The sequence below is a fragment of the Canis lupus genome, chromosome 23 (assembly GCF_011100685.1).
Source record: "Canis lupus familiaris isolate Mischka breed German Shepherd chromosome 23, alternate assembly UU_Cfam_GSD_1.0, whole genome shotgun sequence".
NCBI lineage: Eukaryota > Metazoa > Chordata > Mammalia > Carnivora > Canidae > Canis > Canis lupus.
In genome coordinates this window covers 9,902,826-9,916,567 of record NC_049244.1, presented here as the reverse complement: position 1 = coordinate 9,916,567, position 13,742 = coordinate 9,902,826, and the positions used below count along the sequence as shown (strand labels likewise).

General features: G+C 48.5%; 1 protein-coding gene across 4 annotated transcripts in view; it reads right to left on the bottom strand.

Annotated features, from left to right (window-relative positions):
* The window catches only part of MYRIP (myosin VIIA and Rab interacting protein), a 361,492-nt gene that overhangs the window by 70,642 nt on the left and 277,108 nt on the right, over nt 1-13,742 (bottom strand). For all 4 annotated transcript variants that reach the window (XM_038570505.1, XM_038570504.1, XM_038570506.1 and 1 more), the window contains exons 6-8: nt 11,641-11,738; nt 11,367-11,447; nt 8,769-8,912 (exon numbers count right to left, since the gene is read on the bottom strand). In XM_038570505.1, coding sequence (XP_038426433.1) covers nt 8,769-8,912; nt 11,367-11,447; nt 11,641-11,738 — 323 coding nt within the window. The remainder of the gene's footprint in view (nt 1-8,768; nt 8,913-11,366; nt 11,448-11,640; nt 11,739-13,742) is intronic.

Here is a 13,742-nt window from a genome sequence, read left to right as displayed (position 1 = left end):
CTTAGGCTTGCCCTGCACACAGTAAATGCATAACAAGTGGGAGCTTTACAAAGAAATTTGAGAATGCCAATGAAAAAGAGCAACAACAGCGCCAGGATGTTTGGGGGACAAAATGGAGCTTCATGGCTGGAATTTGGGGAGCAGACATGTACCCAGTAGCCTCTCCTGAAGGATGGCTGACCAGGCTGAGAAAAAGCACAGAGATAGCTGAGGGTCAAGGAGGTCCAGTATCCCTACCATTGCAGGCCAGACCAGTACCCAGGGAAGCCCTCAAATATAAGCCATATGGTATACTTTTTTTTTGGAGAGGGTGGTATAAGCCAGTTCTGGTTCTGACAGAGTTATAGCAAACCGCTTCTGCTTCCCCTCACAGAGGGGAGGCTGACCTAGGAGGAAGATGGGTTTGCAGAATACGTAACCTCAGGGTCACAACATGCCTCTCACACCCTTGCAAATAGGGAAGAGAAATGATGGGCCTCCAGACCTGCCTTTCCGTATTTACAGGTTAACATGGTCCAGGGGACAAATGAGTTCTCTCCATCTTACCAATTCCCTAAGATCCTGTGTGCTTCCAGTTTGAATAGGCTCATAGGAAATGCCTTACCCCAAGCTGGGAGGGGGGGGGTCCTGGGCTTCCTCTCTGCTAACTTGTACCCTACTGCACTCTATTGCAAGCATCTGGTTTTTGCCTGGTATCCCCATAAGACTGCTTGCAACTGAGGGTAGTTAATGGCCTGTTAATGGTGGCACAGTAACTGGTATAGATGTGGAAATTAGTGCATGTTTGCTGTGGGGTGAATGTGATTTGGGGTGGGCTACAGGATAGGTTTTCAGAAGTACCTGATATTTTTCCTCCACTAATGTCTTGGATAAAACTGAGGAGCAAGAGAAAGAAATGAGAAGAAGCTATCATCCTCACTTACACCATGGAGGGCAAGGTCTAACTTGTAGGACAGCCAAGCTAATGCATGCACATCATATGGCTTTGAGCCGACTGCCACTCCCTTTATGTCAAGGGCACAGAAAGTATGGATCCTGTCGCTAGTGTCCTGAAAACCAAAGTTTTCATGGGGATGGATGGGTATTCAGGGAGTCATCTGTGAGTTTGTTAGATCCTTAACAGATGATAAGCAGCTGCCAGAGGGCAGAGATCAAGTCTGGTCAAGTGGAATTACTAAAAAATGAAGGAAAAAAATCCTTCTATGGCAAAGCCCTGTATACTCAGGGAACACACCCCTGACACTCATCCTACTGTGGTCTGGCAAGTAAGACTCCCCTTCTATGTGATCCCACAGATAATTCCATGTACTCTGTTACAATCGTACTACAACTTGTCAATTCTTCCAAAGACTGTGAGCTCTTTGAAGGCTGGAATGGTCTGGGTGTGATCTTTGGTTGCATGTTTGTGATTGAATTTACAGGACTTTAGACAGAGGTCTGGCCCTTAGGGAGCTGAAAATCTATTGTCAGGTGCAATAGGTCACTTTCCATGCCCTGACTTTTCTTTTTCTTTAATATCTGCAAGCTTCTCACTATAAATCACTGAATATGTGTTTACAAAAGGGGAAAATGATATTTAATGTTTCATTTTACAGTGGTTCACATGGTATTTTGCATTCATCTGTATGTGTCTTTAAGAGGTGGCTTGGGTCCACTTTTATGGGATAAAAAAGCTCCTCATCTACAAAAGCCAACACTAAGAAATGAAAAGTTCCTCTGGTTGCAACAGGGAAGATGGAATCTGTGTTCTTCGTGAAAGAGTTGGGGACACCAGACTTTTATCATCTATTTCAGGAAAGCCATTGTTTCACACTAGATGAAAATGACAATCACAAAATACCGCGAGGTCTGGCTTCCCTAGGTCTCAGACACTGCTGGCTCAGTCTCCAGCCAGGATGGAAAAGCCCCAGTTCTGAGACCCAGATTCAGTTTTGCCAAAAATAAATTGCAATAAATATATTGCCCAGCAGATGGCGTTATGATAATGCTTTCGCTCACCACTTAGTTCTCTGGTTCTCGGTAAGTGATGGGATTATTTGAGTCATTTATTTGCTCATTACCCTGGCTGGGTCTTTGTGCCTACTCTTTCTTTCTTTTTGCAAGTTTGTATTTATTTATTTATTTATTTATTTATTTATTTATTTATTTATTTATTTATCTATCTATCTATCTATCTATTTATTTGAGAGAGAGAGAGAGCGACAGCGAGAGCACGCACGCAAGCAAGAAAAAAAGATCAGAGTGGGTGGGCTGGTGTGGGGGAGAGGCAGGCAGCCCAATATGGAACTTGATCCCAGGACTCTGAGATCATGACCTGAGCCAAAGGCAGACACAACCAACTGAGCCAGCCAGGTGCCCCGTGTCTACTCTTTCATTCTCCCCTACGACCTCTGCTTTTCTTCCCTTCCTCTTACCCACCCTAGTATCCATGGAAGAAGCAGGGCTGGTGATATCAGGAAGGGCTGGCCTGAGTTAGTGTCTGCACATCTATACAAGGAGGGCTGGGAATGGTTGGTGGAATCCATGGTCCAGGAATATTAGTGTGCCAGCAAAGTCTTGCAAAGGTGAACTTGAGAGTTTGAGCTTTGAAGCAGGCCTGCCTCAACTCTTCCAACACTAACTAATGGGTGGTGTGTTAGGCAGTGAGTCGGCCAATGCCAGCTCTTCCGGCTGCGCTATGGGATCTTGGTGGGGGCAGGGGGCTTCAACTGTTCTATGCCTCAGTTTCCTCATATAAAAGGATCAGTGTCATGCCTGGTATACATAAAAAGCACTCAATGAGTATTAATCAGAATAAGAGTATTTACTACACTCTACTGCTGAGCCAGGGCAACATATGCATTCTCTCGCTTGGTCTGATAGAATGCATGTGAGGAAACTGAGGCAGGGGTTGGATAACTGGCCCAAGCACATGGCTGGTCAGGGGCCAGAGGCAGGGTCTGAGCTCGGGTCTGCCTGGCCGATTCCATGCCTTCTCCATGCTGTGCCAAGCCTGTGCTGTGAGCCTGGGAACAATGCCCTCCTGGCTAACGTGCTCCAGCCCAGCAGGACTTGCCATTGGAACCAGCTGGCTCTGACGCTCTGGGTGAAACATGCAGCATGATTACGAGTTACCTCTGTAAGACCTTCCTTTGCAGTTGCTGGTTACCTCGTGTGGGCAGCAGCATGACATGCTCCCTACATCCCTTGGAATGGTCCACTGTCGCAATGATGGCTAGGACTATCAACACTGCCAACAGAGCAGACTCCTTGAGGCACTGCCCATGGCTTCAAAATGTTCTCTGCTTGCAAGGAGGCCACACCGTAAAACAGGGAGAGAATGGGGGCACCTGGGTGGCTCAGTGGTTGAACATTTGCCTTCAGCTCAGAGGGTGATCCTGGGGTCCTGGGATTGAGTCCCACATCGGGCTCCCTGCAGGGAGTCTGCTTCTCCCTCTGCCTATGTCTCTGCCTCTTTCCCTGTGTCTCTGGTGAATGAATAAATAAAATATCAAAAAAAATTTTTTTTAATTTTTATTTATTTATTTATGATAGTCACAGAGAGAGAGAGAGAGAGAGAGGCAGAGACACAGGCAGAGGGAGAAGCAGGCTCCATGCACCGGGAGCCCGACGTGGGATTCGATCCCGGGTCTCCAGGATCACGCCCTGGGCCAAAGGCAGGCGCCAAACCGCTGCGCCACCCAGGGATCCCTAAATAAAATATTTTTAAAAAAATGGAGAGAGAATGAATGACAATTGAGACAAAGCTTTGCTTTGTATTTTTAAGGTCAGGCATCGATACCGAATTCAATCCAGTGATTATAAATAATAAACAATACATTAGGTCTGTACTGTAACCACTCAAAGGAGAGGCAAATATGAGGAAGGAAGGGATGGAAACACAAGAGAAAAGGCTGGGAAAAATAGAGAGGGATAGAGAGATGTCTCTTGGTCACTGGGCACATCGTAAGAACCCTGCTCCTGCTGTCATCATGGTTATTATCAGTAGGATCACCAAGTTATTATGAACACAACTTTGTATATAATATACGTGCGCAAAGAGACCGGCATTAAATGAATTACAAGCCCTGAACTACGGGCTTTTAGGATATTGCATCCGAAGGCTTTGAAAGCTGGATGGCATTGACCTCCCTACTAGCAGAGAACCACACAATAAGGGAGGAAATTAAAAAGAGAATGATCATATTCAAGTTTCTTTCAAGAGAACAGACCAGAACTCCTGGCTGCATGGGGATGGATTCAGTTTGGGTCTTGCAGATAAGCACAAGTAGCGGGGCCTGCAGTGTTCTGGGATTCTGCAGTTATTCTCTGAGCCAGAGGGGTCTGGGTCATTGGAGAACTGAGGAAAAGAGGGAGGCACTGCCTGGAGGCCAGGTTAGGGCCCTCCACGGTCTGGAGGTCAGGAAGCCTCCCTCAAGGCAGAAAGAGGCTCCCTAAGCCTGCAGCCCTTTGGTCTCACCAGGGCAGATGTGGGTCAAGGACACAGATGCCCGGGCTCATCTCCAGAGCCCGTGAGTCAGCCCTGGAGTGGGGCTCTGGCGGTGATGCAGATGAATAACCAGGGGGAGAGCAGCTGGTCAAAAGATGGGGGGGCCACCTTCTGTGAGCTCTCCAAGAACCAAGACTTGGCCTGCTGCTTCACGTCCACGCTCTGGCCAGTGATGAGGCACATTTCTGCATTTATACCCTCTGTTTATCACTTTCTCCTTATCTCAATCCTAGACCAATGCTGTGCAATAAAACTTTCTGGGGTGATGGCAATGTTCTGGAGTGTCTACTATAGTAGCCGCCAGCCAGGGGTGCTCCTGAGCACTTGAAATGTGGGCCAGTGTGTCCGAAGAACTGGATTTTTAAACCTGATTTCATTTTAATTAATTTCAGTTTGAAAAAAATTTTTTTGATTTATATCTTTGCCATTTATTTTTAAAATCTTATTCAAAATATTAAATAATACATTCAGATATGAAAAATCACTGCAATAAAAACAGTTCAGCTGTATTTCCATTGTGCTCCCTTCCTTATTAGGACAGTAAATTGTCCACCTGAGAGAAATGGTGGATTGCCCTACTTCTTCCATCTTTACACAAAGCACATGCTAACTGGTTCACCCAGGCTTTCTGGAGTTTAACATATATTAGGGGTTATGTTTTCTAAAAAATTGCAGTGACATTTTTAAGTCAACCTTGGTTCAAATCACATATTTACAAACTGATCAACTCTTTATTATATAAAGACAGGCTAAGATGAAATACATTAAATAATTTCCAGTTGCTGTGAAAAACAAAACAGAAGAAAATAAAACAAGTATTTGTGTCTTGTGGCCACTGTTGTAGAGAATGCAGCTCTAGGCCTGAGAGACAGTGGAGTCTGATGATCTCATTTTATAGAGGAAGAAGCTAGATCAAGGGCTTTGGAAGAGAAGAAAGGTATTCAACTCCAGCTCCACCAATCACAAAATGTGAGGCCTTAGGTAACTTATGGTAGAGCTTTAGTCTCCGTTTTCTCACCTATAAAATGGGTTCGGTAATACCCACACCTGCACCTTGTGGTGAGGGGTAGAAGAAACAACATGAGATGGGCAAACGTACTTGTTCCTGCCTCTTCCCCATATGGCCTCATTGGCAACTAGAACCGCAGTCGTCATGCGGCATGACCCAGGGGGCACCACTTGCACTGGACTCTCCAGGTGAATAGTTGTGCAATATGGTGGTCTTGGCCAGGGTCAGTCCCCCTTAGGCCCTAACTTGGGGATGTGATGCTAGCACAGAGTCTTTTACCACAGGGAATGGGGGCCAAGTGCAGGCCAGGGTGGGGAGAAAGCACTGGCTTTGCCCTTGAGGGTGAACAGTGTGCCTAGTGACCCTGCATGGAGCACTGGAAAGGCTATCCTTGTCTCCAGATGTGCCACCCCTTGAGGCCCCGGGCTGGCCTGGCCATGGTGCTGGTCAGAGGGAAAGGTCTTGGGTTCCTGACCAAGGGAAGTGAGGCTCGGGTCTGTCCAGGTGTCAAGACCCAGGTGTGGCATCAAACCGAAGTCTGGAGACAAGAGAGGAAGGCAGCAGGCCAGAGATAAGGAGGAAGGGAGGAAGGGATGAGACATGCTGGGAAGTGGCGGTATGGGGGCATAAGGAGGGGTCCAGTCCTTTCCTGCAGGCCCTCGCAGGGGACTGGGCTGGCCAGCTTATCCTGTTAGCCTGTGAATGTGGTCGGAACCAAATGCAACAGCACTTATTCAGAGGAGGTGTGCGAGCTTCTTTGTCCCTGGAAGAGCTAGAACTTGGTATGAGCCTTTCTACACAGCTAACTAATCAAGAATCGATGGATTCTTATCATTGAGTGCTGGGTGAGGTGCAGTCTCTCCTTCCAGATAATATTTTTTAAAAGCTCTAATCACACTGCTGTCTTTAAACCAAACCACCAGCTACAAATGGTCACTCATAAGGGTGTGGATGCTGGTGTTTTGCTGAGACCTTAATCCATATATTTTCCTTCCATCACAGGTATCCTGGAAGCTGGAGGGGAAGGGTTCAAGTCTAGGCCACGACTAAATCCCCATAAATCAACATTCTGCCATCAGGTGGCCATGGCCCTGCACTGAGAAACAGCTACCATGTAACAGCCCAATGCTGAGCTGGCCCAGTGCCAGAACATGTGACCATTGACCATTGAACATGTGGCTAATAGGGGGCTAATGATATTGGCTGCTCAAAAGGGCAAACTGTGCCAGGGACCCAGCTGGATACTGGATTCTCTTCACGCCTAGATTCAGGCTGCTTTGTTCGGGGCAGCTCTCATGAGTACAAGAGTGAGTGGAGAAAAGACAAAGCATTCACATCTCCCTAACTGATATTGTTGACAAAAATATGCTGTTTACATATTGCAAATCACAGAGTTGGGAGAACTCACAGGGAGAGGCCGGGGCACTTCTTTGATCAAATATCAAAGTTAGGGATGATTAATAGGAGCCAGCGGAAGTCTTGTCCCCTCTGTAAGGTACCAGGTCCTACGATCTGGGTGGTTACAGTGTTATCTGTATCAATGTCCTTTATGGGCTTTTCTCAAACTACAGCCTCAAGGATGTCTCCCACCCCCTCCCACGCAGGCGGATACAAGCCCAGGGAAGGTGGCCATAGCTTGCAAAGCACTGAATACCAGAAATTCAAAAGATGCCTAGAGTGGAGAGGGACTTCCATTAGGCCTTATCCTATATCAAAATCTAGGAAAAAAAATCATATTCTGCCATTTGCTTTAGGATAAATAAGTTAAGAAACACATCAGCTCTGTCTACATTGACGTTGAAGCCAAAGTGACAATTGTGGTGTGCAGGAGGCGGGCATTTGGCAAAACAAATTTCCTGGCAAGGAAAGGAAACTTCTGGAGGATTTGTTTTAGCAAACCAAATGGGAATCCCATGAGACTCTGACCTGTGCCCAAGGCCCTGCATCCCAGGTGGACTAGAGTTTCTCCAGCCAGCTGAGGGGCTCAGTGGGAGGTCCCCCTGGGAAGCATCACTGCTATTTTAAGCTGCTTTTGGCCAGTGTTTGACTAGGGGGTGTGCATGAAGCACTTTCCTGTCCTGCTGGTGGAAAGAGGGGCGAGGGGCGTTGCTGCCGTAACTGCTGCTGTGCCCACTATTCTGACTCATTCTAGAGACCACTGTCCCACATCTCTGGTGACACTCAGTGTGTTGCCAGCCTCCCTGAGGTGGCAGGAATACCATTTCTAGGTTGAACCATAAGCATAACAAGGAGTCCCCCTGAACATCTGGTGGGAAAACAGGCATTTCATATCCTAGAGCCTCCCAACGAAACAGGACACAGGAGCAGAGCATAGGAAATGCTCGGAGCCAGGAGCCCTGGGCTCTGGTCCTGCCCCACCCCTCAACTTAGTTCCAGTGACTCAGGCTAGGTAGGCCTCAGTTTACTGCTCTGTAAAATGGGGATAATGCTGGATGCGCTTATGTGGATCTAATGAAATAATATGTGCAAACACCCTGTGCACAGAAGGTCTACATAGAAGAGAAGTATTGGTCATTTGCTGAGCCTGGGGGGATTTGCAAGGCGACGCCACGCATGCAGCCTGAGCTCACAGCAGCAGGAATGAGTCAGTGAATTCTCTGAATGACAGGCTATTTGAAGGGCATGTGCCTCTCCTTTCCCTGAACCCCAAGTCCGTTTCCAGCCTCAACCTTTCCGCAGAGTGCCCACAATGTGGGCTGACTTGTATCTTGGCCTGCTTTGCTCACCAGATTATACAGTCCCCCAGGGCAGGGATCGAGGCTCCTATTTACTTTGTTCTCCTGGGTGTTAAGTGCACAACAGCAGCAATAAAATAAGCTGATGGCATGCTGACAAAGGAAGGTTCTGCCAATAAATCAATGAAGTTAAATCTCTGATAAAGTCATAAAGATGCTCCTTGTTACCCCCCGGCATCTGGCAGCTGGTGAGGGCACGGGGAGGACTGACGCAGGTGAGACTTCTGTGCATGCTTTTGTACCTGTATGCCTAACCGCACAGTGGGGGTGCACACCCGTTTTGCAATCTGCTCAGGTAGGGGATGAATGAATGTCACTGACCCAAGGAGGAGTAGCGTAAACACCTATTTCTCACTCTGCCCCACTTCAGGTGTCCTTACCCTGTGGGGCGGGCACATGAGCCAACTACAGATGGTGAGCGTGGTGGCCCCACGTCTATGGGGAGAAGGCCTCCAACCTGTGCTTGTGCGGGACACCTGTGTGGCGGGGGTGGTGGCACTGCTCAGGGACTCACCCAGAGGGTGGAGGGAGCTTGGGGGCCTCCTGGGGGTGCCATGATCCCCTCGTCAGCGGCCTCCGCGCTGCTGCTCTGGGGCTGTGACCACTCTGGCTCTTCTTCCATTGGCTGCTCGCCTTTGCTCTTCTGTTTCCTTATGATCTGGGGAGGAGGCAGGTGACAAAAGAGGGTAGATTATTGGCAAGGCCTTGGGGGGCCATGTGGACTAACAGGGACCATCTCTGGGATTAGTTTTTAGCCACATAAGAGTTTAGTTTCAACAAAATACCAGCCTGTTTGGATCTGCTTTAGGGTAAAACAGTACAGCTATAGCCCTAGGCATTCTACAGCACTTCACATTTTATAAATAATCATTTTATGATGCTAACAACCTCCATTCATTAAGTGCCTACCATTGACAGACCGTTGCAGGCGCTGTATATGCTCTACCTCATTTAATCCTCAAAATAACCCTAAGAGCTCTGGGTGATGACTCTCCTCATTTTATAGTCAAACTGGCTCAGAGAGGTTGAGTTATCAGTTAAGGCTCATGAATGCTGGAGCTACAGCTCATGAATGCTGGAGCTGCATCTCAAACCCACAGTCTCTGGCTGTAAATCCTGGTTTTAGGAAGCCTTGGCAGGGTCTGTGAAGGGGGTGGGTACCGAGCCATCGGGGAAGGCTTCAGCTTATTTGTACCACTTGCTATGTTGGGCACAGCCATTTGGATAGAATGAATCTATTCGTTGCACAGCAGTGCCCAAAGGCAGGAAGCAGCTGAGAAAACTGATGAGCCACCAGTCCAGGTGTATTCTTCAAAGTCTTTGTAGCCCAGACAGGATGATAGAATGGAAGGCTGAGAGCAGGGAGAGCTATGAATTGAGGTGCCATGCCCTGGGGGAGACGGGGGCCTGATCAAGGTGTACCCCCAGCTCCATGGTGGGGCCCTGGCCACAGGCGCCCAGTGGGCTCTGGGATGCTGGGGACTAGTCACATCCTGTGCAACTGGCTGCACAGTGGGCAGGGCAGTGCTGCTTTCCTGTCAGGGGCCCCAACAGTGTATGCTGGCCATGTGTGGACAGATGGCCTGTTTGCTGGGTTCTTAGGTCTCTACCTTAAAAGCAGCTGAATCTGGACTGCATATACTTTGAACTGTGGGTTGGATGAGCCACATGGGGATCTCTGGGGGATAAGTGGGGATCTTCGTATGTGGCATATGGACAGGACATGGAGTTTGTGACCAAAAGGGAAAACTAAAATCCCTGCATGCCGTCCCTTTGTTGCGTGACTCTGCATCCATCCCAGGATTGGTACAGCACACTTCCCACCACGGCAATGGGCTGATGGGGTGCCTTGCTTTGCTTTGGTTGAGGACAATGACCTCTGAGGGGGGAGTGGGTAACCATGGGGGTCAGGGCTGAGCACGGGCCTCAGTCCACATCCCTACTTCCTCTTGTTCACCTAGGCTTCTGTCCAGGCCCTGAGTAGCTACTGTGCTTTCAGCTGGGCCCCAACATGAACACACTGCATGGATGCATATCCCAACCCACAGCTGGACCTGGGGTCACTGCAGATGCATGAGCCACAAAGAAATTGAGGTATAGTAAAACATATATTTGGTTTTTGCCCCTGGTTCCTGGCACTGAGATTAAAAACCTTTGGAGTGATTTTGCTATGCTAATGAGGCAACTCAAAGCTGGGAACTTTCAGCTCCACCCACAACCTCTGGGGAGGAGGAGGGACCATGTGCACCTGGCTGGTGCAGGGAAGGCTGTGGTCTGCACACTCCCTCCCCAGGCCTTGTTACCTGTGTATCTCTTCATCTGGCTGTTCATTTGTATCCTTTATGATAAACCAGTCATTGGAAGTGTGGCACTTGCTGAGTTTTGTGCATTGTTCTAGCAAATCATCCAACCTGAGGGTTGTCATGGGAATCCCTGGATTTGTAGTAGGCTGGGCAGAAGCGTGGTGACCTGGGGATACCTGCCACTTGTCACTGGTATCTGAAGTAGGGGCAGTCTAGCGGGGACTGAGCCCTAAAGTTGTGAGGTCTGTGCTAACTCAGAGTGGAACTGAATTGAACTGAAGTGAAGTGAAATGAATTGTAGGACACCCAGGTGGTGTCAGAGAATTGCCTGGAACACAGAACTAATCCTTGTTCGGAGCCATAGAGTCTGGGGGTGGCTGGCTTCTCAATAATAATAAACGGATACACCATGTCATGGACAGCTTAGGGCATATGGGTAGCAGGGGGTGACTGCAAATTCAGCAAGAGACGATTTGAGAGGTGTAAGAAGAGGACACACATATATGCACACACACACACACACACACACACACACACACACATGCAGGACACCCAGGAAACAGGAAGACAGTGGATCGCCTGCTCAGTGCTGAGTTCCTGGCTTCTTACTCGTTAGCTCAATCCCTACAGGCAACCACACTCCATACCTCTGTTTACATTTTGCAGCACCATGCAATCCCTCTGCATTGGCCACCAGAGCACAAAAGGGGAAAGTGACAAGGCACAGAAATGGTGCCCAAGATACAGTGGGGCCCACATGATCGGGGCCAGGCTGGCAGACTCATTGAGGGATGCCATGGTCCACCTACCTTCTGCAGGATAGTGGTGGCCAGTTCCTCGGTCAGCTCCTCCTTGTGGTCCCGAAGGTAACTGGCCTCGTTCTGCTTGTCCTGTGAAGGAGGGAAGAGAATGGCCGCATGCTGTGGGTGGGAGTCCTGGCCGCAGATGCAGAGGGAGGGTGGACCCTGCTCTAGTCAAGGACTGCCACCATGAGGCTGGCTTCCCGACAATCTGTACTTCTTCTGGTGGCCAGGACCTTGTCCCCTGCCTCCCCCATCCCTCGTGAGGAGAAGAGGGTCCTACCAGACTGTCCCCATAGGCTTCTGCCTTGGAAATTGCTTCCTCAATGGCCTCTTCAGCCACCCGCAGGGCAACAGCCAATGTATCCATCATGCTGTGTCCTAGACAGGAAACAGAACACAACCACTTTCTGAAAGGGAAAGACAAGTAAAATGACTGTTCCACTTTAGTTCTTCTGTTTAAGTCTTACAGAGGCTGGGGGCTAAGCTTCCCTCTGCTCAGCATGGTGCACAGGCACCGGCTTGTCCCCTGCCTCACCGTCTCCCATCACCCCCAAACCCCAGACATAGCAAATTGTCTCTGATTCTTTGAGAGCTACTGTCTTCTCCCTTCCTGACTCCCGGATCTTGGCCTTCTTTCCTCTGGATCCCCGCTCTGTACCTGGGCTGGCTCTTGGGGACCCCAAGGTTTGGCCTGAGGGTTCCTTCTCTGGAAATCCTCTTCCTCTGCTCCCTCCTGTCCCACCCTGGCTGGATGTCCACCCGAGGCTCTGGGGTCGCTTCCCATGGAGTCAAAGAGACTGCCTCCCATCCAGGTCATTCTCAGAGAGCATGACTGGATCACATGCAGTCCCTGCTGCACCCTGACACTAAGCACAGCTCCCAACACACAGATGGCTTAGAGGTACATGCACAGGAGGACTTCATATAAAGAAATAGCAGTTCCTCATCTGCTTTCTCAGATGAAGATTATGTTTTATTTTGTGCATATCATATGCCACTGTGAAGAGAATGATGGATGAAAATTATTCAATGTTCTAAGGGCACTGGACTGTACACATGTGATGTAAATTCAAAACCCATGGGAGCATTTTTTAAAATAAGAATTTTATTTATTCATTCATGAGAGACACAGAGAGAGAGGCAGAGACACAGGCAGAGGGAGAAGCAGACTACCTGAGGGGAGCCCGATGTGGGACTCGATCCTGGCACCTGGGGACCATACCCTGAGCCGAAGGCAGACACTCAACCACTGAGCCACCCAGGTCCCCCATGGGAGCATTTTTTAGACTCTCAGCCAATACTATCAATAACAACAACAGTGGCCAACCTCACTGAGCTTACCTACCTGCTGGCCCCAGGCTGAGAGTCATGTGTGTGGCCACAGTTAAAGCAGACAACCATCCACTGAGTGGGTGTCATCTGACGGACAAGACAACTGAAGCCCAGAGAGGTCAAATAACTTGGCTGAGGTAACTCAGTGTGACAGGAAGAGAGATGAAATTTGAGTCCAGTACTCTGTCTGCAAAAGCCTTTGATTTTAACCACAACAGTGAGACAAGTACAAGCTCATGTGATTTAAAAATAAAAATGCTATTGTTATTTTTAGCAAGCACATTTTTTTTTTTTGCAAATGGCAACAGGTGGAAGGAATGTCCCCCCCCCCCACCCCATGTCGAAGGACTTCTGCAGGTGGCATAATTCTTTGTGGAGCTGAGTGCTTGGAAGAGTTTTGCTTCCCTAGAAACTCAACTTTTGCTTCTTACCCAAAAGTGAGAATTTTGATCATCTCTCTTTTTTCTCCCCAGAAGCCCGATTCACGTTAGGCCCAGGAGCACAGATCTGCAAGGGTTGTGTGCCTCTGTCTCCTCTGCCCAGATTTCAACTTCCTGTTTCCATTTATACTCTCCTCATGCATTATTTAACACACATAAACCTCCTGAAAGCTGCTTCAAATTCTCCAAAGAGTGAGACTAGGTATAAATACATCAGTTCACTCGCTAATCAATCCCTCGATTAAAAAAACTTAACTCAAATTTCTTAGGCTCTTCAAGACACAAATGTGGACAGAAAGCATCTGGCAAACAATAAAAATCTCCAAAACCAATCTAGTTAGGCTCTGCGTGATCCAGCAAGCTGATGGGTCCATCACAAGCTGGCTACAATGACAGACACGACAGAGCCAGGTCCGGATGACCCAGGTCAGGGCTCCATGCACTCAGAGTGGCCGACCAAACACGCAGTTTCCCCAGTGTTTCTACAGGTACACTCTACAAAATTGAGGTTGTCATCACACCAAGTGCTCCCTGGAGATAGACACTGTACCTATCTCCCACATCTCTTCTTCAAGATACCAACCAAATATCTTTCTCAGAAGTTCTCACT